Raw genomic sequence first — 23,226 nt, 5'->3', positions numbered from 1 at the left:
CGGGAGGGAACTCGCGCTGAGTGAGCCGAGCGGCGGATGGGGAGCTGTGCTGGGCTGCCGCGCGGGTCAGGTGTGCGCGTAGTGAAAGGTGCTTTCAAATCCCTAAGCTCTGGTTTGCATAAGCCGCATGGCTCAACACACGGAGGAGTTCCGTTTTGTTGGTGTGGTCTCCAGCAGGGAGGGTGCCCTGAGCGCATCCGCTGGTTCTGCTTCGTCCCGGAGTGATGGCTCTAAGTGTGGCTTGGAAGAAAATATTGGGCTTCTGTGACAGCTTACAAACTACTTATTGTCGTGCTTGTTTTAGGTAAATAAGGGCATCTGTTAATATAATAAATACCAATCAAAAAGCATGTTTAATGAAATGTGGTACTCAACCTTAGATCTTGGGTCTTAAGAGGCCTTAGATCACTTTAAAAAAATTCCAATGAAATGAAACTACAATTAGTCTTATAAGAGGCCCAAATGCATTGATTAAGGAATATAAAGAAGTCTGAGAACATGTCTGTATATGTAGAAAGCACTGTCTGGTGAAATACAAGAGCTGGGTAGATGGTTTAAGACCTTGCTAAGGAATACCTTCTGTAAGTGTGTTTGGAATATATTAGATGAGTAGTTTCCTCAGTGAGGAAAGTCAGACAAGCATTTACTATACTTGGTTGTTCAGCTTTGAAAGCACCATGGTGATGTGGCTGTGGGGAGGCAGCAGGGAAAGCTATTGGCACTGGGAGAGCAGCTGAGGAGGCAACAGGAGTGACCCTTTGCTGTGGGCTGAAGGCACTCACACCTGCTCAGATGAAGGTAGTACACACAATCTGCTTTTATAGGGATCAGCACTACCAGCAGGGAGAGCTGGCCAAGCTGAAGCAGCAGTGTCTTTCTAGGAAGCCAGGAGACCTCTTTGCAGCAGAAGCATGGCCTGGGCCATGATCACCATAGGTGATCACCTTTGTGCTCAGTCTGAGAATGCCAAGAGGATTTCTGAGAAGAGGCAGATAGGATGTGTCCTGTCAGCAGGGAAGGTACAAATGGCAGTAGCACTTCATGTCCAGTATCTTATCCTGCATTTCAGTACCTTGGTCTCTGAAGTCCTGGCAATGAAGCCAACAGGACTAGAGCTCAAAACATACAGTTTGCAGCTGCTGTGACAAAGTGAGGGATGGAGTAACTATGTAATGGGGCAAAATATGCTAATTTTTCTCTTGGGGACTTCAGTTCACTATTTACTGTCACCTGTGATTAGGGCCAACAGGTACCATGGAACATGAAATCATGGGCCAGAAGATCTCAGCAGGACATCCCCCTTAACAGGGCAGTCTCTCAACCCCCACTGCATTTGCTCTGGAGTCTGTGTACCCCATTATAGGACCTGAAGAGAGTAAGGAAATGACAAACCTTTTCTGCAGAGAAGGGTGATTTCATTTTTTTATCAGCTGGACTGCATGGCACTGTTGCATTAAGAGTGTTTATAGTTATATAGAGAGACACAGATATCCTTTATAATGAATGTTTTTATAAATAATATCATACCTGCAAGGACTATTCTACTACAATATGAGACTAAATAAATGTTGAGGTGAGCTAAATTCAAAGATTGAGGAAACGATTGTCTGTGAAGTTGAATGATCTGGGTCAGTTGCTGAAGAGCATTCTGGGCCTGAATTGCAAAGACTTAAGGAAATACAAGTGAGTGGAAGTAGTTTTGCACTTTGTATTATACAAAATGTGAAGTTTAGACAGCTGCTGTTAATTGTCATAATTCACTGGCTTCAGTGGTGCTGACAGTTGTGCCAGCTCAGGAGCTTCCCCTGTGCACGATAATTTTAGTATCTACTTCAGTATCTGTAATTTAGTACAACAACTGGTAATGTCATTCCAGACCAGTTACGGTAAGGACATAAATGATGAACATTTCTCCTCCTCTCTCCAGTTCTATTTAATACTTTGTTAAATATTTTAACACAGTGGACTGTGTTTTCCTCTCCTTAGTGCTTTGGCAGCAAATAGTGAGTTTCCAATTCTCACAATATGGTTTTCTTATATAATGGAGACTTCCCTGCAAGTAGATCACAAAGAGGAGACAGATGGTAAACGTAACTTAGACTGTGCCATGAAGGGCTTATTTATAACTCACAGTACCCAGGAGGAGAGCAGGGGCCTCCCGAAAGGAGAAATCACCGAGGAACTAGACTTTTTTTAAAGTCCTGGCTTCATACTCCTGTTGTAAAGAGCAGTGCTCAGTGCAGGGAAATGCTGGTATTTTTCATGTCTTGTGTGAGGGTGTAAATTGTGACTCTGAAGATCAAGATTTTTTTTGAAAGAAAGGAAATTTTATTCTTTGTGGGAGGGTTTTTTAAAATCTGGTTAAAGCTGCTCAGCTTTTTTTGATCAATTGAGGACTCTGACCTCCTTTCAGAAATGGAAATTAATTAAATTTAAGGAGATGGATTTGGGGACTTGGGAGCCATCAAACCTGTGTCCCCTTAATGGTTTTCTTTGTTCACTTCATTTTGCCTGAAGTAGGGTCTTAGGGAGGCAGCACGAGCCTTGAGAAAGTGCTAAGATATAACAGATCGAGGCACATCAGAGGTGATGGCTTATCCATGGACAGCAAACAAATACTTTGCTTGAAAACAGTCAGGTTTTTGGGTTTTTTTAACAGAACATTTCTAATCTGTTACTTAGTTTCCTAAGCATTATTGGGTTTGTATTAAATTTTCATTTGAACTTAGAGCTCATCCCTGCATTACACCAGTCAAGTCATCCTAGTAATGGCATTTTTCTCCTCATCCCATTCCAGAGGTAGGACCATCAGTCACAGGATGGAGGTTAACTTTTTCTTCTCGAAGTAACCTTTGACAGTGGCCCTGCAGCCTGGTCCTTTCAGTATAAACATTATAACACTAGACTAACATGTCCAGGAATGTAGCATTTAATCATAAGAAAGGTAAAATGTGGAGAGAAAAAAAAATCTTGTCAGGTGAGTGCTGGAGTGATGAGACTGTGTAGGCAAAGAAAAACCTAGTAACAGGTGGAACTCATTTTTTGATCATGGTTATGTTCAGCATTATAATCTGGGATTTTTTTTGAGTGGGAAGCTTCAATCAGGAGCTCTTACAGCTTCTGCTGAGATGTGTTGTTCTTGGGAAATAAGAGACTGAATCTTAAGCTTGGACAGCTTCATAACAGAAGGAAAAATAATTTCTGAAGTAAGTGCCTGTACAAGTAGACTTGTGTTGCCTCAGAGAATAGATTTGTATTAGATGGCTCTGTGTGAAAATTCTTTTTACAAAACAAGAATACATATATATATATATATATATATACACACACAACTTAAAAATATAACTAGTTCATCTCAAAAGGGAATTAGTAGGTCAAGGTTTCCTGGGTTGAAAAATTTATTAGTACATACTTTTGTAAAGCTGCTGCCAGATGAGGAAGGCACTGTTCTTCCATGATTTGTAAGTGTCAAAACTTCTTGACTGAACCACTTGTTTTTTTCTCAGCAACAATTCATTGACTGTGGTCCTCTCCTAATGAGCTTCAGTCCACAGTTGTTGTTCCTGAAGCAGTGCTCACTGCCTCATGGACTCAAGCCAAAACTCAAGGAGTGCTTCTTTTTTTCTGAAAGATTTTGGATTGTCTTTATTGGAAGTTACTCATCTGCCTTTAGGGGTGCCTGAGGCAAGGTCCTGCTGCTGGTCCTGCTCAAGGTTTCATTGCCATGGAGAGGGATGAAAGGGCAAACAAGGGTGGTATCGTGTTTAGCAATGCCCTGCTGCTTTATATCCATATCTTTTAGCATCAAAGGAGAAGGTAGGATGACTTGCAGAGAGGCAAAATGTCTTAGATCCAGCTGGCCAACCTTCAAGCATATTAAGAGTTAGTGGTGCCAACAAACTGGAAAGGAGTCCAAAGTAATAGCAGATGTGGCAGTGTTCCAAATGGCAGAAGTGTATTTGCCATCTTGAAGGCCCATAATCTGTTGGACTGGCACAATTTTGGAAGTTCAGACAGCAAGAATTTGCAAAGACAATTTCTTCCCACATTTGCACTTTTAAAGAAAATTTCAGGTTTGTTATCCCACTGTCAAGGGGTTCAGGTAATTGGAGCTATCAGAAAGGCTCAAGACAAAGTCCTGACATAAACTTCATATTCTGAAAGTTAATTGCACATAATAAATCAGACTTGGAACATGGAGTTTTCAAATTACTTTAAGATGAAGCCATATCCATTGAGTATGTTGCTGCAGTGAAGATTCATGGTAACCTTCACTTGAGGTGTTTAGGTGAAATGGAATTTCTTGTAACAGATAATCTTTGGGACCTGTTTTCTGCTCCAGCCCTGTGTGAAGACTGGAAGGTCTCTATGCCCCAGGCTACTTCTGTGCATGGATTGCACCAATGTGTGACATTCCTTTGTTTTCTGATGGGTTCATGTAAACCTTTTAATCAGCTTGTGTGTCTTCAGTACAAGTCTAAATGCTGTCAGCCACATGTGGGGAGGGAGCAATTAAAAACGCAGAGTAGCAAAAGAAGAGAGCAGAAAACTTTCCCTAAGACCTGCTTATAAAAATGAGGAAATCAAAGGATTTCAACTAGTTCTAAGGTTATACTGATCACAGTGGAGATTTTACTTACAGGCATGAAGTAAGCTAAGGCTTACAGAAATAGGCAAATCCTGCAGGATTCTGCCTTCCCAGACTCAACAGAATTTTAACATGCTATTGCTAACATGAAACAGTCTCAGTAGGAACTAGCACTTGGCGATTTTATGTGCATGTGTTCACAAGTGACAAACTGAAACGCCTTCAATTCCTATCAGTCTGGAAATGAGGTATTTGTCAGCTCTGACTGGGGGTGGGGGGTGACACGTGTAGCTTTCCATGCTAACTTGTTGAAAAGGAACACCCAGGGTGTTCTCCAGAACATCTCTGCTGAAGCCAAGCTTGAAGAGTTTAAAATTTGCAAATCAGGGCAGGCATTGGTAGCTAAATGTTCTTGTTTGATATGTTGTGACTGCTTTCATTTGGAAAAACATCCCAAGATACCATTGACTCTCATTCAATCTGTATAGCTACAGCAGTGCTGGTGAGCATTGGTGATGTTGGTGTATTTTTTAACAGCTCACATGAAAACAACTCTTCGTATTCATTATTTTTAACACCACATAAAAATTCCCATGTTTATGTTTGTAATAAAGAATTAGAGAACTACTAAGAACTTAACTTTCCATATTATGAAATGTCCCAACTTAATTCCTCTAGACCACAAGTGAGAAGTCCTTTCCAGTAATAAACTGCACTGAGTTTTTAGGCTTTGCTGGGACTCAGGGGATCAATACAGTACAGACACCAATGGCACTGGAGTTACATCATGATTTCCTTCCTACCACAAGCTCTGGTAGGCCTAAAGATTAAAAAGAGGAGGGAAATTTTTTAAAAAAAAGTTCAGCTTGCCCTGACCTCGAAATACCTTTCTGTTCGTAACAAATACAGTGTACTATATAAACACTTACCTAAGGTGTGTTGGCTTATGTATCTCATTTCAGAGTTTTTAGCAGTTTTCCCTAGAACAGCCCTAGAGAAAGGAAAGCATTATTTTGTGTTCCTGTGTTGGGTGAAGAGCAGAAAGAGTTCCCAGCCTGAGTCTCCCACAAGGGCTTTGACCCAGGCAGGACGTGTAGCTGCATCTCTGACTTACAGCCACCAGCCCATCTTTTCTCCTGCCTCCTGTGTAAGGGCAGAGTAGCATCTCCAGGAGGCTGTGAGCTTCTGGCCTGAGCACTCTGAGCTCTCTGGCTCACACTGGCTGCAGCAGTGCTGGAGGTGCAGAGCACATTCCTTTCTGCTGCCTGAGTAGTTGAGCAGCAGTTGCACAACACCCAGGCTAGGGCAGCCAGAGCTTGGCTCCGAATGGGTTTGTTTTTGAAATGGAAATTAAAACCCAATATCTAGGACTGTATAGAGGAGTTATGAGAATGAATAGTGAATCATAAGCTTGTTCTTTTAATTACTGCGGCATACTTAGAACCTATTCATGTCTTCAAAAGCCTCAAAGGACCAAATGAAATGGTGATACATGGATTTCAGCCTATGCAAACTTATTTACAGGAAGATGGTTGAAGCATCATTTAAAAGGAAAAGAAAGGAATATAACTACAACTGTTTCTTTCAGGTAGAAACTGAAAGCAATCTTAAACATACCAGGTGCAGAGCACAATACAGTAGCCATGAATGACATTGCACAGAAAACTGAGGTATGTACCTATTTTAAAGCAATCAAAGCAATGTATTAATTTAGAACTGATGCTTGCAAAAATAATAATTACAACAAATTGTAAAAGATAAACAATTGTGCTGGAAGTCTGCTGGTATTGCTGTTATTTTATGGAAGGGCATTTGTAAACAGCTTAAGATTTGATGGAATATGTGAATTATGTTCTTATTGCTATTAGAAAACCATGAGGGAGGAAGGCAAAATAGAGGCAACAAAATATGAAGAAACTTTAAATGTTGGTGGGAAAATTCTGGACAACATTCACATTTGTTTGTAAAATGTAAATATTAGGCTACTTCAAATATTTCTTCCTCTACCTAGACTTACTGAGCAGCAGGAACAAAAACTCTAGGTGTAGGTGAAAAAATATGAAACATGGAATGTTTTCAGCCAGTTTTCTCAATATTACTGAATTAAGAACATTCCTGCAGTCATCACTGTAAAAAGAGAAAACTTCCCAATGGTTCTGAAAAGCGAGAACTTGTCTTGCTGTTTGGACACCAGAGTAAGCACTGGCAAAGGAGTGTCCCTTGGCTGTATCAGAGTGCTGCAAGTGCAGCATCTGCTTACTTTGGAACATAAAGTCACTGAGCTCCTGGGTTGCCCTAAATATTAAAAATGTAAGCATGTGATGTGTTGGAAGTTTTAAATTAAGAAATACTACTGTTTATTTAAAAACTATACGTGGCTGTTGAAGATTGCAGAAAAAAACCCCACACGTATTATGTTGGAAGTCTATGTCTCCATACCTGTTTTAAGCGTGAGGGGCAGAGGCTCTTTGGTGACTGGAAGCAACAATGTAAATCTGTATCTAAAATGTTTAAAGCCACAGGAATTGAAAATGCACATTCACAGAGTTCATATACTTTGTTATTATGCAGCTATTCGTTACAATTACTCAGAGCCTAAGATTAATGTAATGCTAAATGTTGTTTTGGGTATTTTAGTGTTTCTTACTATTGATGGGCAGATACAATGATGTGAACTGATGATGGCTCATGGCACAATACCAACTGCACTTCTGGTTTATGTTCTCACATTCTTTCTTATCCAATCTATCAGAGTATTTCTGTCCATCTATTTCAACTTTCTTTTTCTTATCTTCGTTTCTTCTTTATCTTCTCCGAGATTCTGCTTTCTTCATCTAAACCCGTCCAAAAGTCCTATGTGCCCAAGCTTCACAAGGGTGATGTAAAGGATAAATTTGAAGCTATGCAGAAAGCAAGGGAAGAAAGAAATCAAAGGAGATCTAGAGATGAAAAGCAAAGAAGAAAAGAACAATATGTTAGAGAGAGAGAATGGAACAGGAGAAAGCAGGAGGTTATTTTCTTTGCAAATATTTTGTGTTATTTTAATATTTAATATATCTGAAAATCTTTTCAAATTAAGACAGTAATGTTAGGATTTTGAAGTTCTAAAGACAGTTTACTTTCTGTATTTCATCAACTAGATGAAAGAACTGCTCGCATCTGATGAAGATGATGATACAAAATTCTCTAAAACAGAAAAAGGTTATGTCCCAAAGCTAATAGGTAAGAGAGGCCCAACTTTAAAGGCCACATAATGCACTAGGTAAGTACTAGGGGTAACTAATGAGCTGTGTATTTCACACTCACAGGAACCGTTAAGGGCAAGTTTGCAGAAATGGAGAAGCAGAGGCAAGAAGAAGAAAGAAAAAGAATGGAAGAAGAAAGAAAGCGCAGAATTGAGCAAGATATGATTGAGAAAAGAAAAATTCAAAGAGAATTAGCAAAAAAAGCACAGGAGGTATGTTCATCTGCTCACAATAGTCAGGACAGAATTGTAAACAATAAACTTGAAAAAAAGTTTTGTATTAGCTCAGAAAGATTCGTTTGTTAAATTCCTGACAGTAGTGAGTTACGTGGGAGATGCTCAGTGGGATGGAAGTGGGAAATAATGTTCAGAGACTCTTCACTTCTTTACAGTAACCATTTTTTTTACGCTCTAAAATTGAGTGAGAAATGAAAGCAAGTAGGCACAACCTGGTAGGAATCAGGCCCAGATTTTGGTGTCATATGCATACAAGAGTCTACTACAGTAATTTGAAAATGTTTCTTTTATTTTACCAACCCTTAGACAATTTTTGCTTATAAATTAGTGAATACAATTCACTGATACACGAACTAAGGCAAGCACAGAGGAGTAAGAAAATGCCATTTGCAGGCAAAAATATAAGACACTAACACAGTAAAAACTTAAGACACTAATGAAATAAAATCATAAATCATGAAGATCCAGATCATGATTTATTCCTTTGCCACTTTGTGAATCGTTGCACATATATGAACAGACTCCAACTTTTCTTGATGCCAATAAAGCAAATTTTGTCTTTTGTAGAATTTTGTATGGGGGTATCACATTTAACTCCTTCTGCAAGTTTCTTCAGTGCTGCAAATACTGCAGTGAGAGTGAACACCTAAAGGGCAGACTAAAACCATAGGCAAATTTTTATTGAAGCAAATGACAGTAGTCCTTAATTTAGGTCTGGCTTTGTTCTAAGGAACAAAAAACAGTGCTACAGGGGGCAGTTTTCAACAGGGACTCTTGACAGTATTTTCTACTAGGACTTCGTAACAGTGTTACAACTGTACTTTTAACTGGCAATGTATCTAGCATATATTTAATCTACTCTGCAAGGCAAACACAGAACTTTAGATGTTAGACCATAACATACAGACACCTTAGGAAGCAAACACAGCATTAGCTTTTTGCAGGAGCTGAGTGGAAGACAATGTCACTTGAATCAGAAATAATCTATGAGCTTGCTTTGTTTCTTGGGGGGGTTGTTTGTTGTTTAGTTTGGTTTTTTAACACAATTCTGGAATGCTTAAATGAAGAACAGACATCTAAAGTTCTCTCTCAGTTCACCACTGATGTGTTCAGAATGCTTTAGCATATTTTCTGTATGTTTTATGCCTTGTTGCCTCTTGCTCGACAAGCTAACCTGTCCCAAGTATTCCAGCAAAGGTTCAGGTGTTATCGTCTCTGTGAACTGAAGTGCTACATACATATCACTGATACAAAAAGAATTTCCAGTTCTATGTTTGCAACTCTAAGGCAAAGAGCCAAAGTAAGGTAATCATATGAAATTCTCATTTAATAGATTGATGACTTTAACAATTCGGGAACTGAATCAGCAGCTGAGGTAATCAGATTTTTTTAAAGAAATATGTTCACCTACATTTTTATTCACTTTGTTTTATTACTGTAATTTGGGTTGGGAAAATGTAGAAAACGGCACACAAGTACCTAATTAAAGTTCAGCCAAGGAGCTAACAAATTTTTAAAGGATATGGAACTATATGTCTGTAGTTGAAGTCAGAAATCAAATCTGCACTGTGAATACTTTGTGGTTACTCATAAATGTGTAAATGTTCAAAGCCACTGGAATGATCTGAGATAAACTGGTAATGATGCTCTAAGTCCTCTGGCTTTGGAAAGAATCATCTTAAAAGCTCTTTGCCTTAAACTTGAAATTAAATGGGGATTCTGACAATATACAGATGTTTAAACACCTCACTCAGGTAACTTATTTTTTTAAAATTGACTAATTTACTATAGGGCTTTGGATTTTGTGGCTTGCAAGTAAATGTCTAGTTGCAAAAAGCTGGATCCAAAGGTCCTATTGTCTTTCACTAACACAAAACAATCACACTCCTACTACAGTTTTGGAAAGAAAAAAAACAACCCCCAAAAACTCATTAATTTATTTGACAGTATCCCTGTTAATCATGGTATTCTGTGAAATGTATTTTGGCAAGTAAGTTGTAAAAGCAGCTTTGAAGCAGCAACAAAACCCAAATTACATATTGCCCTCCAGAGCTACCGGCTTATTGCAGCCACAGTATGTCCTGCACACAGTGAATGTAAAGAATGGGAGTGGAGTGTGGTTACAATTGCTGTGTATTCAGAATGACACCTCTTCTTTTCCAAGTCATGAGTTTTTATAACTAACAGTTAATGAAAATATGTAAAGAAATTAAGGATTTTGCCAGAAGTTATGTTTAAAATATAATTCACTCTTGATACTCTTGAGATACTGTAAGAAAACCAGTGACTGCCCCAGGCAGATGGATTTATTCTTGTGGTTAACAGTCAATACAAGTTAATCTTTTGGAGGCTTTGGCACACAGAGGTTAAACCAGCAGTTTCATTAAGAAATGAGTCTATCTAGAAGTGAAGCTTTGTGAAAATATAATAAATGTCTTTTTTGGACAGGAAGGGGATGACTCACTACTAGTTACAGTAGTGCCTGTAAAACCCACCAAGTCACCTGGAAAGATGAAGATCAACTGTGAGAACACAGGAAAGGAGAGAGCAGAACAAAGAAAGAGACAGGACGAAGAAAAGCTAAAACATGAGGAACAAAACCAGTTCCTTAAGGAAACCAAGTGCCTTTCATTTGCCACGGTAAACTATTCATCCAAAAAGACTTAAGCAGTAAATACCTATTATTATGGTAACTATTTCATTTTTCTTACACAGGGTGAAAATGAAGACAATGAAACACAAGGGCCTCTGTCTTCTGGTAAGCTGAAAGTAACATTTGAAGAACTTGAAAGACAAAGACAGGAAAACCAAAGGCGACAAGCAGAGGAGGAAGCAAGACAGCGTTTGGAAGAGGAAAAACGAGCCTTTGAAGAAGCTAGACAGAGAATGGTGAGTGCAGGTTTTGTTCAGGTTGTTACAGGATTTGTATGTAGGATATGTTTTTACATTCTTTCTTGGATGTGATTCTTCTTTTTTTCTTATTCCTGAACTATATTACAAGCTATTAAGAGTCTGAAAATGAATTTTTGAAGGACACGTTTTTGACCTTAGCTTTAACTCAGTAACCAAAGTGGCATAATGCTTCAGACACTCTACCAAGAGATACAGGTGTTTTAATTTTGCCAACAATCTTGGTAGGTTTTATATCTACACTGTGTAACACCTTAAGATGTAAGTCTTCAAGAAGATGACTAGCTGTCTCTTTTGTTCTGGAGTAGTGCTTCAGATGTTTCAGTAACCAGATTTTGATGCCAATATTCTGTAATAACAGAATGCTACTTCTTATTCCCATATTTATTTGTAAATATGAGAGAAAAATTCATTAATTACAACTCTCCTCTTATGATGAAAGGAGAAAAAGATAAGATCTCTTGGATCTATTGACATAAACAACATACTGTAAATTACTAGGTTAAATCCCCAAATTATCAGAAATTGTGCTCAGAATTCCTGTTTTACATTACTTGCAAAACTACTTCCATGTGTGTACTTTGCCATAAACCAGAGATATATTAGGTCAGCTATGAACAGACCTCACTGTAGTTTGTTCCTTAATCATACTGAAGGAATCATACCCTTAGTATTAACCTAAGACACACCAGGTAGTTTAGTTCTGAATTTCCTCACTTTACCATACTCCATTTCCAAATGTGTTTTTTAAGTTCTGTATCCGAATACTTCTCCCCTGTACAGTCATGATCACTGTGACTTTGTTAATTCACATACAAGATTAACAAGAAATGAAATTTTAATATTTTATAAAAATTTGCTACCTTTAACAGAGTATAATTGTGAACGAACATTCTTGGACAAACAACTCAGGATCACTATATTATAGACTATATTTCAAAAACATTCAAGAAACCTATACTCTACAGAAACAAAACCAAGCAAAAACAACATCACAGAACCTCCAGAAAGCTCAAACACAGAAATTCCCAACTGGTCCAAATTGAGAGGGTTCTAGGTTTAGACAGATACTCAAATTGTAGTTTACTCCTTTGCCTCCACCTCCCAATAAATCACTTCATTTTTTCCTCACCAATAACCTTGTCATTATGTCAATAATGCACTTCTTCCTCTTTGTTTGGGGTGTGGCAGGGGATACTAGCGAAGGAGAAGAGGGAAGAAAATGAAGGAGAGTGAACTTCATGGAGTAACTAGCCATTCTAACTGAAGTTTAGTTCACATCTCCAACCCTTATGTATGTGCATTTATTTACCAAGTAATATAAAATAATTTAAAAATTGTCTACATCAAATTTTCTAACATGGAGCTTCATCTGCTAATCAGTGGTTGTCAAATTTTCATGTAAAAATTTTTCAAAAAGGAAGAGTTCAGCAGTTAATTTCCTTCAATTCTTTGATTTTTCCTTCTGAATTCCAAATAAGAGATTTCCCTAATTCCCTTAACTGGCTCCCCCACATACCAGTCCCAGGGCTGCTCCCAGCATCCAGAGATCTGGATTATCAGTACTCTGACCATTCCCAGTCCACTTCCTCCATTAACAGATTCAGTACTCTGGGATGTCCTCTGAGGGGGTTTGTCTTTTGTTCTTGATTGCAGTTTGCAAACCACAGGCTTCTCTTAGCAGATAAGCGTCCACAGGAGACAAACTATAGTGATGAGATCAGAGTATCTCAGTTCCCTTTCTTCAGTGATGATTAAATGTCTGAAAAGAAAAGAAACAAAAATCTCAGCCTGGAATAATAGCAAAATGTTAATTGATTCAGTTTTGCTATAAAACTATAACATTTTTTGAACTGGTGCACTGGTGAACACAATTTCTATGCAAACAAAAAGACTGGATGGTAAAAGGGTCTATGAAAATGATGTAAATAAAGTGAATAGGGAGTGATTTTTCAGTAAATGATCCAACCCTGAGACCATGAAGCACGTGTTTAGCTGTTCAGCCTTTCCTGGTAACACACAGATTACAGAACCTACATAGAGGATACTGAAAATTTCTTTTCTCCCTCCTCCAGCTAAAACCAAGATTAAAATATTTCTCATAGGAACCAAACTCTTGATATATTTTCCCCCAAGGAGAAAACAATGCTTAAAAAAGATCAGGAAGGAATTAATGGTGTATTTATTCACTATAAAGAATATTTTTACGTTTGGGTAAGTCCTTTTGATTTTTTTCCTCTCCCTTTTCTCTGAAGATAAATGAAGGTGGTGATGAAGAATCTGAAAATTCTGTTAAAGAATTCCGCCCTGGTAAACTCAGACTCAGTTTTGAGGAGATAGAAAGACAGAGGAGAGAGGAAGAAAAGAGGAAAGCAGAAGAGGATGCAAGACGACGCATGGAAGAGGAGAAAAGAGCATTTGCTGAAGCAAGGAAGAACATGGTATGGTATTCTGGTTTAGTATATCATTCAGTTTTCACTTAGGTCTCAAACTGGAAAGAAAGTCTGAGAAAAAGCTTTAAATAGTTAGGAACACGTGCTTCAACTCCTTCATTAATGAGTTCACCTCACCACGTATGAGAAGGTAATGGGGTAAACTAATCAAGTTTACCAAAAATCACGACAGAACAATCCTTCCCTCGCAGCCTACAGAGCTTCCACTACCTCAGTCAAGACCAGATACTACATCCCATGGGTATTACTATGCTGAAGCAACAAACTCAGAAAGCAAAATGCTTTACAAAGAGGCTTTGTTGGTTTTTGGACAGATCATTTGTAAAAACTCCTTTTACAGCTCCAAGTTTGTCTCCTTACCTTTACAGGGTGTCCACCAATCACCTCTTACTGCTAAAGCACAATTAATGGCATACTAGAAAAATGCTCCCTGCAAGTACAAATATTACAGTCACCTGGGGCTCTTTAGGACGGAAAAAATAAGAAGGCTGAAGCCACTTAACTGGTATTTTTAATGCATTTCAATGCTTGTTCAGAGAAACAGAAAAGCTAAGTCATGGCATTTACCATTAGAACGATTTGTAATAGGGGCTGTCCTTAGACAGAGACTTCTGTGACACGCAAGAAATTCTAAAGTTTGAGAGAAGAGTATACTGATGACAAATTTTCAGGGACCTAAGACTGACATACTGACACTAAATGAAAGCAGAGAAAGATGCTGATTTCAGAGGGTGCCAACACTGGTTTATAAAAAAAAAAGGTAGCACAGAGCTTTTAACTGTAGCCTTCATACTTATTCCAACAAGTTCAAGTTTCGGCAGGTGTTTGGGTATAAGTCAGTTACTTATGGATGTTAGGAAATACAATATTAAATTACATAAATAATAGCTAAGTATTGTTTCAAAAGAAAAGGCAGCACTTGCCAATCCAGAATGGTGGAATAACCCAGGTAGCATCTTCTGACATACTCCTGTGGTTTAACTGGGAAAGAACAACTGCAGTGCCTAGCAACATTTTCTTCATCATTCAAAGCAAAGCTTGGGAGAGAAATGAAGACTTTGTATGAGTACTAATGTTGTTGGCAGTGCCCCCTCTGCCTGGAAACTGGGCCAAAGACAAGGGCTATATGCTGATACTATCTAGACAAACTACAGTGTAAATATGTATTGATATTGCACCGGTAAGCAACTATGGAAAACAGTGTCTGTCTATACCTTCAAGGAAAGAAAATAGGCTCTAAAGCCACTTAAAACATGAGTGCTGCTGGACTTCTGCCATTACAACTTTTATGAAAAGCCAGCAGGCAATTAAAGGAAAGCAAATAAATATGTGGTATCTTCTGTCGCTTTCACTGTCTTGAGAAACTCCTTTTTTTCTGCCTCAGCATAACAAGAACCTAAGCTGAAGTGTCCAGGCAAGAAAAATCTGAACAGCACAGAGACTGATATCACTGTAAGTGCAGACAGTGAAAATGGTCAGTAACTAAAAAAAAATTAACTGAAAATACATTTTCAGCATAGATGTCTGAAAGTGTTGGTAATTAGCCTCCTGAACATGAACATGACATTTTCTACTACTTGGAACAGAATATAAACCTATGCTTTTCTTATTTTCTGCAGCTACACAATGTAGCAGCAATGCAGATGTTCTTAAAATGTTTAGTAAAGCATCTCTTTCACAAGTAGTAAAAACTTACATTAAATTGTTATTCTAGAAACCTTTTCATGTTTATTCCGTTTAATTTAGTTTTGGAAGTATACACACAGAGAACTAGTAGCATTGTGGCTGGAAAACACAAATGGCACCTCTTCTTGGAAGGATCTATTTCCCATCTCCTTGTGCTATTTCCACACTCCACACCATCAGTCTGACCACTTTCAGACTGACACAGTCATCTTTCCCCCCCTCACTCCCTTTATAACCAACCTGCCTTAGCACAAATAAAAAGAAGATTCTGCTTTTTCTCCCTGTTTGCACTCTGAAAATTGGTTGAGTGTGCTGCAAACCATGGTTGTTAGAGGACTGTTTCTCACTACCAACTGTTTCCACTTTGCAGAAAAAAAAAAAGGCATGGCTTCATTTCACAAAATGTGGCTAAAATATTTACTGAACTAACCACAAGGGTTTTGTAGAGCACACAACACAGCTGGGGTTTTTTTCTGTGTTTTTAAACCAGGAATAAGTTGGCTTACTGTCTGTAAGTGTCTGCTAGTGTTTGCTCACACACAGCTTTGAACAGCTGTGGGTCAGTTCTGAATGCTCTTCCCAGACACTTAGGTTCTGTATCTCCTTGTAAAGATAAGAAAATGAACTAGTGCATCACAGGCAAGAGACCTGGACATTTCTTTGCTAATTTAGCCATGCTTAGCATTGTTTTCATTAAAGGAAATAGTTTACAGCTTTGTTTTTTAACTTCACTTCTCCGTAACACAATTACAACAAATATGCTCATGTTACACAAAACAAATGAAGAGTGGAAGGAATGGTGGGGCTGAAGTCCAACTGCAAGCTAACTCAGAGGGAAAAGCTGAAGGACATCTATAGTGAATCGCAGAATGGGACTGGGCTTGGGCCAAAAAACTAATGAAAGAGCTGTGGCAAACAGAAAGGATATGGGCAAAGTAGGTCAAGACAGTGGTACCAACTAAGATGGCACCAACAGCAGCAAAAGGTGTAGGTTAGAAGGGCATTAGGGAGCAATAACAAGGAAGTGCCAAAGAACCTTTTAGAAAAATGTTTCTCTCTCTTTGTAAAGGTAATCAAAACAGTTTCTCAAATGAAAATTTTGCACCTTTAATCCTGTCTAGCGTTTGACTGATGACTGCTGGTGAGTGCCTGCAACTTAATTAAGGCACACTGAGCTCTTCCATGTTTGCCACAAGGCTTTTCAAACATGTACTGATCAGAGTGCCAAAAGCCACATCACTACACAGTTCTAGATCAGTACCTGACCTCATCTCACATTTACTTACAGAACATTCCTGTTGAGACAATCTCTGTTAGTAAGTTTATATAGATACAAGCAGAAACATACATTTATGGAACCTTTTTCAAGTTATTTGGAACTTCCCGCAGGACTCAGACTGTCACTACTGGCCATTTTTGTAGCATAAAGCTTCCTATTTTAGTAGTACTTCAACAAATTCCTTCTGATAAAATATTATTTCTTAAGCTTTCTGCTTTGGAAGTAATGAAAACTGCCTTTCCTAGGCCCTACCATCTTCTTGTGGATTAGTCTACAAGCCAACTGTTCCTCAATACCCAACTGAGCCTAACTCTATTCTGAAGCCTGAGACAAGGACAGGGCAAGGAGGAAACTCTTCCTGTTGTATTGTATAAACCAATGAACTGGCAACACAACTTAGTATAATCAATTTGTGCATAAGATTTTCTTCTGAAAATTCTGTTCAGTTATCTGTAGTAGGAATACTAGTATTACGAACAGGAATACAATTCAATTTGCTTAAAGAAAAGGTTACAGATCTATGTACTTCAGCATTAAGAGCAATGATGTGTAAACACAAACACCTTAGCTAATGATAGTCTGAAGGAAACAGGAATGAATTGCTTTAGGTGCTGAAGGTGCATTTGGAGGGCATCCTCCCCATCATCTTGCAGAAAATACTGCATTTTAATAAACACCTTATCTTCATTGTGAAAGTTTACCATTGTAGCTAAAATCAAACCCCAAACCTGAAACCCACTCCCTCCCACATCAGAGCAATACCCACGTTGTCATGGTGCATCACTGTACTGGGGCAGATGTGACAAAACAGTCAGTTACCTTTCTGAACTACAAGAGCCTGAGCAATGCTGTGATTTCACCACAGGTATCATTAATGCTCTGAATTTCCAGCAGGTGCTGGATGATGAATCACCAGAAATGTTTAAAACATTTTCTCAAGAATCTCTCATACCTGGTAAACTGGAAATTAATTTTGAGGAGTTGCTGAGACAAAAAATGGAAGAAGAAAAAAGACGCACGGAAGAAGAGCGCAGGCAAAAGTTGGAAATGGAGAGGCAAGAATTTCAGCAGTTGAGACAAGAAATGGGAGAGGTTTGTACATCAAATGATATGTTAAGCATGCTCAGAATAAAAATAAAATAGATCATTTAATTACTAAAAACTCAAAGTGTAAGACTGTAACTAATATATCCTTTAAAAGAAATTTAAAAAAACACATTCAGCATCATGGGAAAAGAATGAAAAATAGAAAATAGTATTTTCAAAACATTGTATATAATGACATACTTTTATCACTAATCTACCAGGAAAATGTTTTTGTCCCTTGCCACCCTTAAAGTAAAAAGTTTCAAATTTGTAATTTTATTTTGCAGTCACTTCTGAAGATTCTAGAGTATTACTAAAAAGATTAGGCAATATTTGCAGTATTGAGGGAACAGATATATCTAGTTCCCAAATGAAACTACAAAAACAAAAGTAGGAAAGAGCAAACTTCTTGCTTTTCCTCAGGGCTATACTGTACTAACTAAGGAGTGCAGAAATACAGTGAGCTCAGCTGCTTTTTAATCAATAGATCAAGGGTTTGAAGACTCTCACACCTGATCACATACAAAATTTGCTTTACCTTCCAAATGTTTAAAACATCACATTCAGCAACTTTATACTTCAGGTTGGCTGTGGGCGGTAATTCCTTATTATTCCCCATCAAATGTTAAGAGGACTACATTAATTTATTATTTTTGTTAAGCAAAGCTTGAGTGAGTAACAAAGGCTCTAGGCTTGGGAACTTCCCAGGTGAATCTTATATTACATCCTGGGGAAGAAGGGACACTCAGCTAAAATGCATGTACGTCTTTACCAGCAGCCAAGGGCTCGTAAAAGGAGGTAGAAAAATATCAACAATTACAGTTTCAGATGTGGTTTGAGTACAGGATTTGGAATAGTTTTTTCCCCCAACCATGACATCCTTAAATGTCATTTGCTTTTTACTGACTGGAAAAAAAGGGCAATTTTAACAAAACAGCTGTATTTTGGAAAATCATTTCATATCATATTGCAAGTAAGTAGAGGTGAATTATGGATTTGAGATAACTTAGTTTTTTGTATTGGTAGGTGACTGGTTTTCTGAGTCTCTAAAGGGCAGTTTATTGACAGCAACCCTTGAACAAAGGGCATGTTCCAGCAAGATATTTTAACACCTGTATCTAGTTTAGATGCAGTAGTGTATTACAAATGCAGTAATCATGGGAGCAGCAAGGAAAAAGGTCTCTGTGCTGATTTTGAGCAACTAACAGAACGGGAGTGTTAAGTTACACCTATCTGTGAGGAGAATGGCAAGTAAACATAATTAGGCATTTTCTGTCTTACACATTCTGTAATTTCAACAGCTGGAAGAAGAGTGTGAAACTTTCGAGCTAAGCAAAGAATATGAAGAATTAATCAAGCTCAAAAGAAGTGGTTCTATCCAGGCAAAGAACTTAAAAAGCAAGTTTGAAAAAATAGGGCAATTGTCTCAACAAGAAATACAGAAGAAGATTGAAGAAGAGCGAGCTAAGAGAAGAGCAATGGATGAGGAAATAAGAGAAAGGGAAGCTGAAAAATTTCAAGAGGTAAGTTGCATTCTGTGTATGTTACCGATATACTCAACCAGCAAACTAATGATCCAGGAGTGGACAATGGACCAAATTTTGCTGTATTTCCAAAATTATTTTCTCCCTTCTTTCCTGTTCCCTCCTTTGGATGCTTGAGGATGTCTCACCTCAGCATCCCTAAAGGAAACAGCACCAGTTTATTATCAGTCATCAGGTCAAGCAGAGATCCATTTTTCCACACAAAGTCCTCAGTTCAGCAGCTTAACCTAAACCTGCCAAGCCGAGGGTTTAGAACATTCCTATCTGATAATTAACTATTAATAATCACCTGAATTCCATCTCCTTAACTCTTAATTCATTCTCCACTGTATGAATTACATAAAAACCACTACCAAGCCCAAACAAAACCAAATACCGTTTGAAGATCAAGTCTTTATCACACTTACTCATTCATTCTTCATGGTAGAGCACAAAGGGTGTACCTATGGATCTGTGCTCTGGACTCTTTTCAGAGGGGCTAAACAAGAAATGAAGCTCATTCTAACCAGTCAACACAATGGTCTCTGACCCAAAAGACCAATGTGAGCTTTTGTTGCATAATTCTGGGCAGTGCACAAAACACCAATAAGCCTGGTTTGAGCCTCTTTCTGTCTCTCCTCCACGGCCATCAGTCACTTCAGCATCAGCTGTCATTTATTTTTTGAGCTTTTAAATTGAATTATGGACACCATTTGTTTCTGTAAGGTCAACCTGCATGGCATAAAATTCAAGTCACTGAGGGTTTACCATTGCCAAGAAGTATTCAGCCTCTATGCAAAAATGCATCTTAGGTTTTTTTGGCTATCATTTTATGAATTACTTTTTGCAAGTATTTTGCCCTGTCCTTGGTGTAAACTATTACAAGACTTGATCTTAGACCCAGCATGGAACAAACATGTGAGAAAAACAAGACTTTGCTCAGTTAAGAACTGTGGAGATACAAAACTGGTTTTGCTATCATACACGTACAAAAATTAATAAATTAAGTCCTATTTTTTCCCCCAAGGATGATGATGTAGATGTCAGACCAGCCAAGAAGTCTGAGGCTCCATTTACTCACAAGGTAAACATGAAGGCACGTTTTGAGCAAATGGCAAGAGCCAGGGAAGAAGAGGAGCAGAGGAGGATTGAGGAACAGAAACTACTACGTATGCAGTTTGAACAAAAAGAAATTGATGCAGCATTACAGAAGGTATAAATTACCAAGTGATTTTCTTCAGTCCTAAGTGTCATTTAACTTACAGCTTCTGATTACCACTAACAGCAACACTGCTAGAGGTATAAAAGGAACATTTTTCTTGTTTTAACAGCTGCTGGAAATTGCTGCAGTAACATAAAATTGCTTTTGGCAGTCACATACTCTTCGGGGAATCAGAGAACGGTTTAGGTTGAAAGATCACCTAGTTCCAATGCCCCTGCCATGGGCAGGGACACATACTAGACCAGGTTGCTCAAAGCCCCATCTAACATGTCCTGGAACACTTCCAGGAGTACAAGAGAGACACTGCAAAGAAAGGTCATGGCATCCCTTGAATAGTCTGAAAATGGAATCTACACTCATGCCTGTATTTTACCCCAAGATTGCAGCCTCGTTAAAATGCACTTTACAGCCTGTTGCATGTCCAGATTCAGTGCATTATGTTACCTAGTGAGGATGTGTCGCATTTCCCCTTCTCAGAAACACAGTAACGTGTCTGTAATCAAGTATGGATTACTAGCAAAGTGCTACTGCCACTTTAAATGTTCTAAATCAACTTATTTTATAACAGAAAAGAGAAGAGGAAGAAGAAGAAGAGGGAAGCATTATTAATGGTTCTACTTGTGAAGATGAGGAGGATCAAGCTCGGTCTGGAGCTCCCTGGTTCAAGAAGTCACTGAAAAACACATCAGTTGTTGATGGAGAACCAGTGAGATTTACAGTTAAAATTACTGGAGAACCAAAACCTGAAGTTACATGGTGGTTTGAGGGGGAAATGTTGCAGGACTCTGAGGACTATCAATACATTGAAAGAGGAGAAACCTATTGCCTTTACTTGCCAGAAACCTTCCCCGAAGATGAAGGAGAATATATGTGTAAAGCAGTCAACAACAGAGGCTCAGCTGCTAGCACCTGTATTCTCACCATTGAAAGTAAGAGTTAGCATTTTCATTTCCTTAACTCTCAAATAGTCTTCCTGTATCTGTCCTGTTATGAGAATCTAATTATCTGTTTCTCTTAACCCATTTTCTATTTTCTAGCTGATGACTACTAATGCTCTGCTTTAGCTGGAATCTTTCTTCCCCTCAACTTTCTTACTGCATCATCTCTTTCTCTGATGGGGCCAACTAAAGAAAGCAAGGATATGCATTGATTTGTCATTCCTGCATCAGATAAGAATAACCTTCCAATTGTGAGCATCCAGGTTCCCTACTCAATGCAAAAATTGGTATTAAAGGCTAAAAAGAAGGAATCAATGTATGAAAGATCAACTAAAGGAGAAAGCTGAATTCTATGTGCTCCCACATTTAAAGACCAACTGTTGTGTAATAGTATAAAGCTGAATACACAATTTGGAAACTTGTGTAGTAGTGTAATTGGTATATTTTGCATGAGCACTGAGTATTTAAGCTGTTTTACTTTATCCCAGAGCATTGAACTGGCAAAAGGAAATACTTATTGATTTTCAAAAACCCAAGTGTACTATTTTTAAAGAATAAAAGATTACATAACTGCTCACTGTCGTTTTGTTTCAAAGAGCATTAATTCTTTTGCTTTAAAATGGGCTTACATGTTATGCTGATCAACCAGTTGAGAATCCACAAGCAAAAATCAACCTCCCTTAGGTTTCTAGGAGTCTTCGTAATACCAACACTTGCTTCTACAACTTCTGAATTTTATACTGATTAAACAATACATAAGCAGTTGGTGACATCTACGACTGGCTGACATTTGAAGCTGCTAAGAAGGCAGCTTTAAGGAAGAGATTTTCAGAGAGTGCCTATTTTCTCTTTGTTCTCTCTTAATGCAATGAATTTATTGCTGCATCTCTAAACATTGTCTTCTTAAAGCTACTGGACTATTTTTCTCTAAGACCTCCTGACACCAACATTAATGTCACTGTGCTAACACCATCTGAATCATTCAGATTAGGAGTAACTTTGCAAAATATAGTCACATTTTAAATTAAAGAACACGTGTCTAGGCTGTAACACACAGACAAGGTTAAGTGCAGTAAATTCAAGTTATGCAATCATTTCAAAAAGAAGTTTTCCTGTGGTTGAACCTGCTGAGTGTTCTTTGGACAATTATCTACTGAAAGTCATTCTTCTGCCTCAATAAAACAGCTGCACATTCAGAAACACCTTGAAAAAATGTTAACAAGCTGCAGGATGTTTGGAATTAATATTTACCCTAATAGCCATAGAAACGTATTTTACTTCATTTCATGTGGGTCATGTTCATGTTTCATGTTCATTCACAGAAGTACTAGTTGCTGCAATATTTCAGTATTTTTCCTCTGAAGCTGTTATTGCAAACTAACAAAGGCAGGGATAGGAGCATAAAGAAGACAAAAACATTGCTATTATTATCCATCAGTTTACATTTATTGAGAAAAACCATACAAAAACCATTATACAGTTAATGTGTACCCATATTACATACAATGTCAATGCAAGCTCAAAACCACATTTTTGTAAAGCATTCAATTTACCTCAAGTCCAAGCTGCATCTCCCTAAGACACTGTTCCCATCACAGTTGCCTTTTAAAGCCAATCTTCTGTTTACACTCGGGTAGTTTCTGCAGAGAACACTTTTCTCAGGACGAAAAGGCATTTCACATGCACGCAAGAGAAATACTTGTGCATACATAAGAGTGTCATAAGCTATTACTAGGGAAGAGGGAATCCTGTCAATTGTATGCTTTCTGAAAAGCCCAGTCCTCCCTTCCTCCCCCCACTTCCAGAAAAAAAGCAAAATAAAAAGCTTCTAGCATGCAATGGAAAACTTAAGAATTACTTTGGAAGAGAATAGGGGAGAAACAGTGTCTACCATCCAGTAAAATACCACTATAGTAGAAAGATGACATACTTCAGGATAGGCTGTGCAAGTGAATCATGATCCTGTCTGCCTGGACAAGTGAAATAGATGACATCATCAAGCTACACTGAAGATTATCAACCTGATATTTTATTTCATGCCCTAACAAAGGATAGGCTGC

At 38.2% G+C, this 23,226-nt stretch overlaps 1 protein-coding gene across 2 annotated transcripts; it reads left to right on the top strand.

Moving 5' to 3' along the window:
• Positions 1-6,231: 6,231 nt before the first annotated feature.
• NEXN (nexilin (F actin binding protein)) lies at positions 6,232-21,732 on the top strand. Of its 2 annotated transcripts, XM_009082787.1 has the most exons (12): positions 6,232-6,258; positions 7,407-7,598; positions 7,729-7,810; positions 7,897-8,045; positions 9,403-9,444; positions 10,518-10,709; positions 10,785-10,962; positions 13,245-13,420; positions 17,292-17,489; positions 18,785-19,006; positions 20,034-20,219; positions 20,797-21,732. In XM_009082787.1, exons 1-12 carry the CDS (start codon positions 6,232-6,234, stop codon positions 21,166-21,168), a joined length of 2,016 nt encoding a protein of 671 aa, XP_009081035.1. In that variant the 3' UTR covers positions 21,169-21,732. The 2 variants fall into 2 exon arrangements, with proteins under 2 accessions (XP_009081035.1, XP_009081036.1); XM_009082788.1 differs by lacking the exon at positions 7,407-7,598.
• The last annotated feature ends 1,494 nt before the right edge of the window (positions 21,733-23,226 follow it).

The sequence above is a fragment of the Acanthisitta chloris genome, unplaced genomic scaffold (assembly GCF_000695815.1).
Source record: "Acanthisitta chloris isolate BGI_N310 unplaced genomic scaffold, ASM69581v1 scaffold46339, whole genome shotgun sequence".
NCBI lineage: Eukaryota > Metazoa > Chordata > Aves > Passeriformes > Acanthisittidae > Acanthisitta > Acanthisitta chloris.
This window is presented reverse-complemented; position numbering and strand designations above follow the sequence as displayed.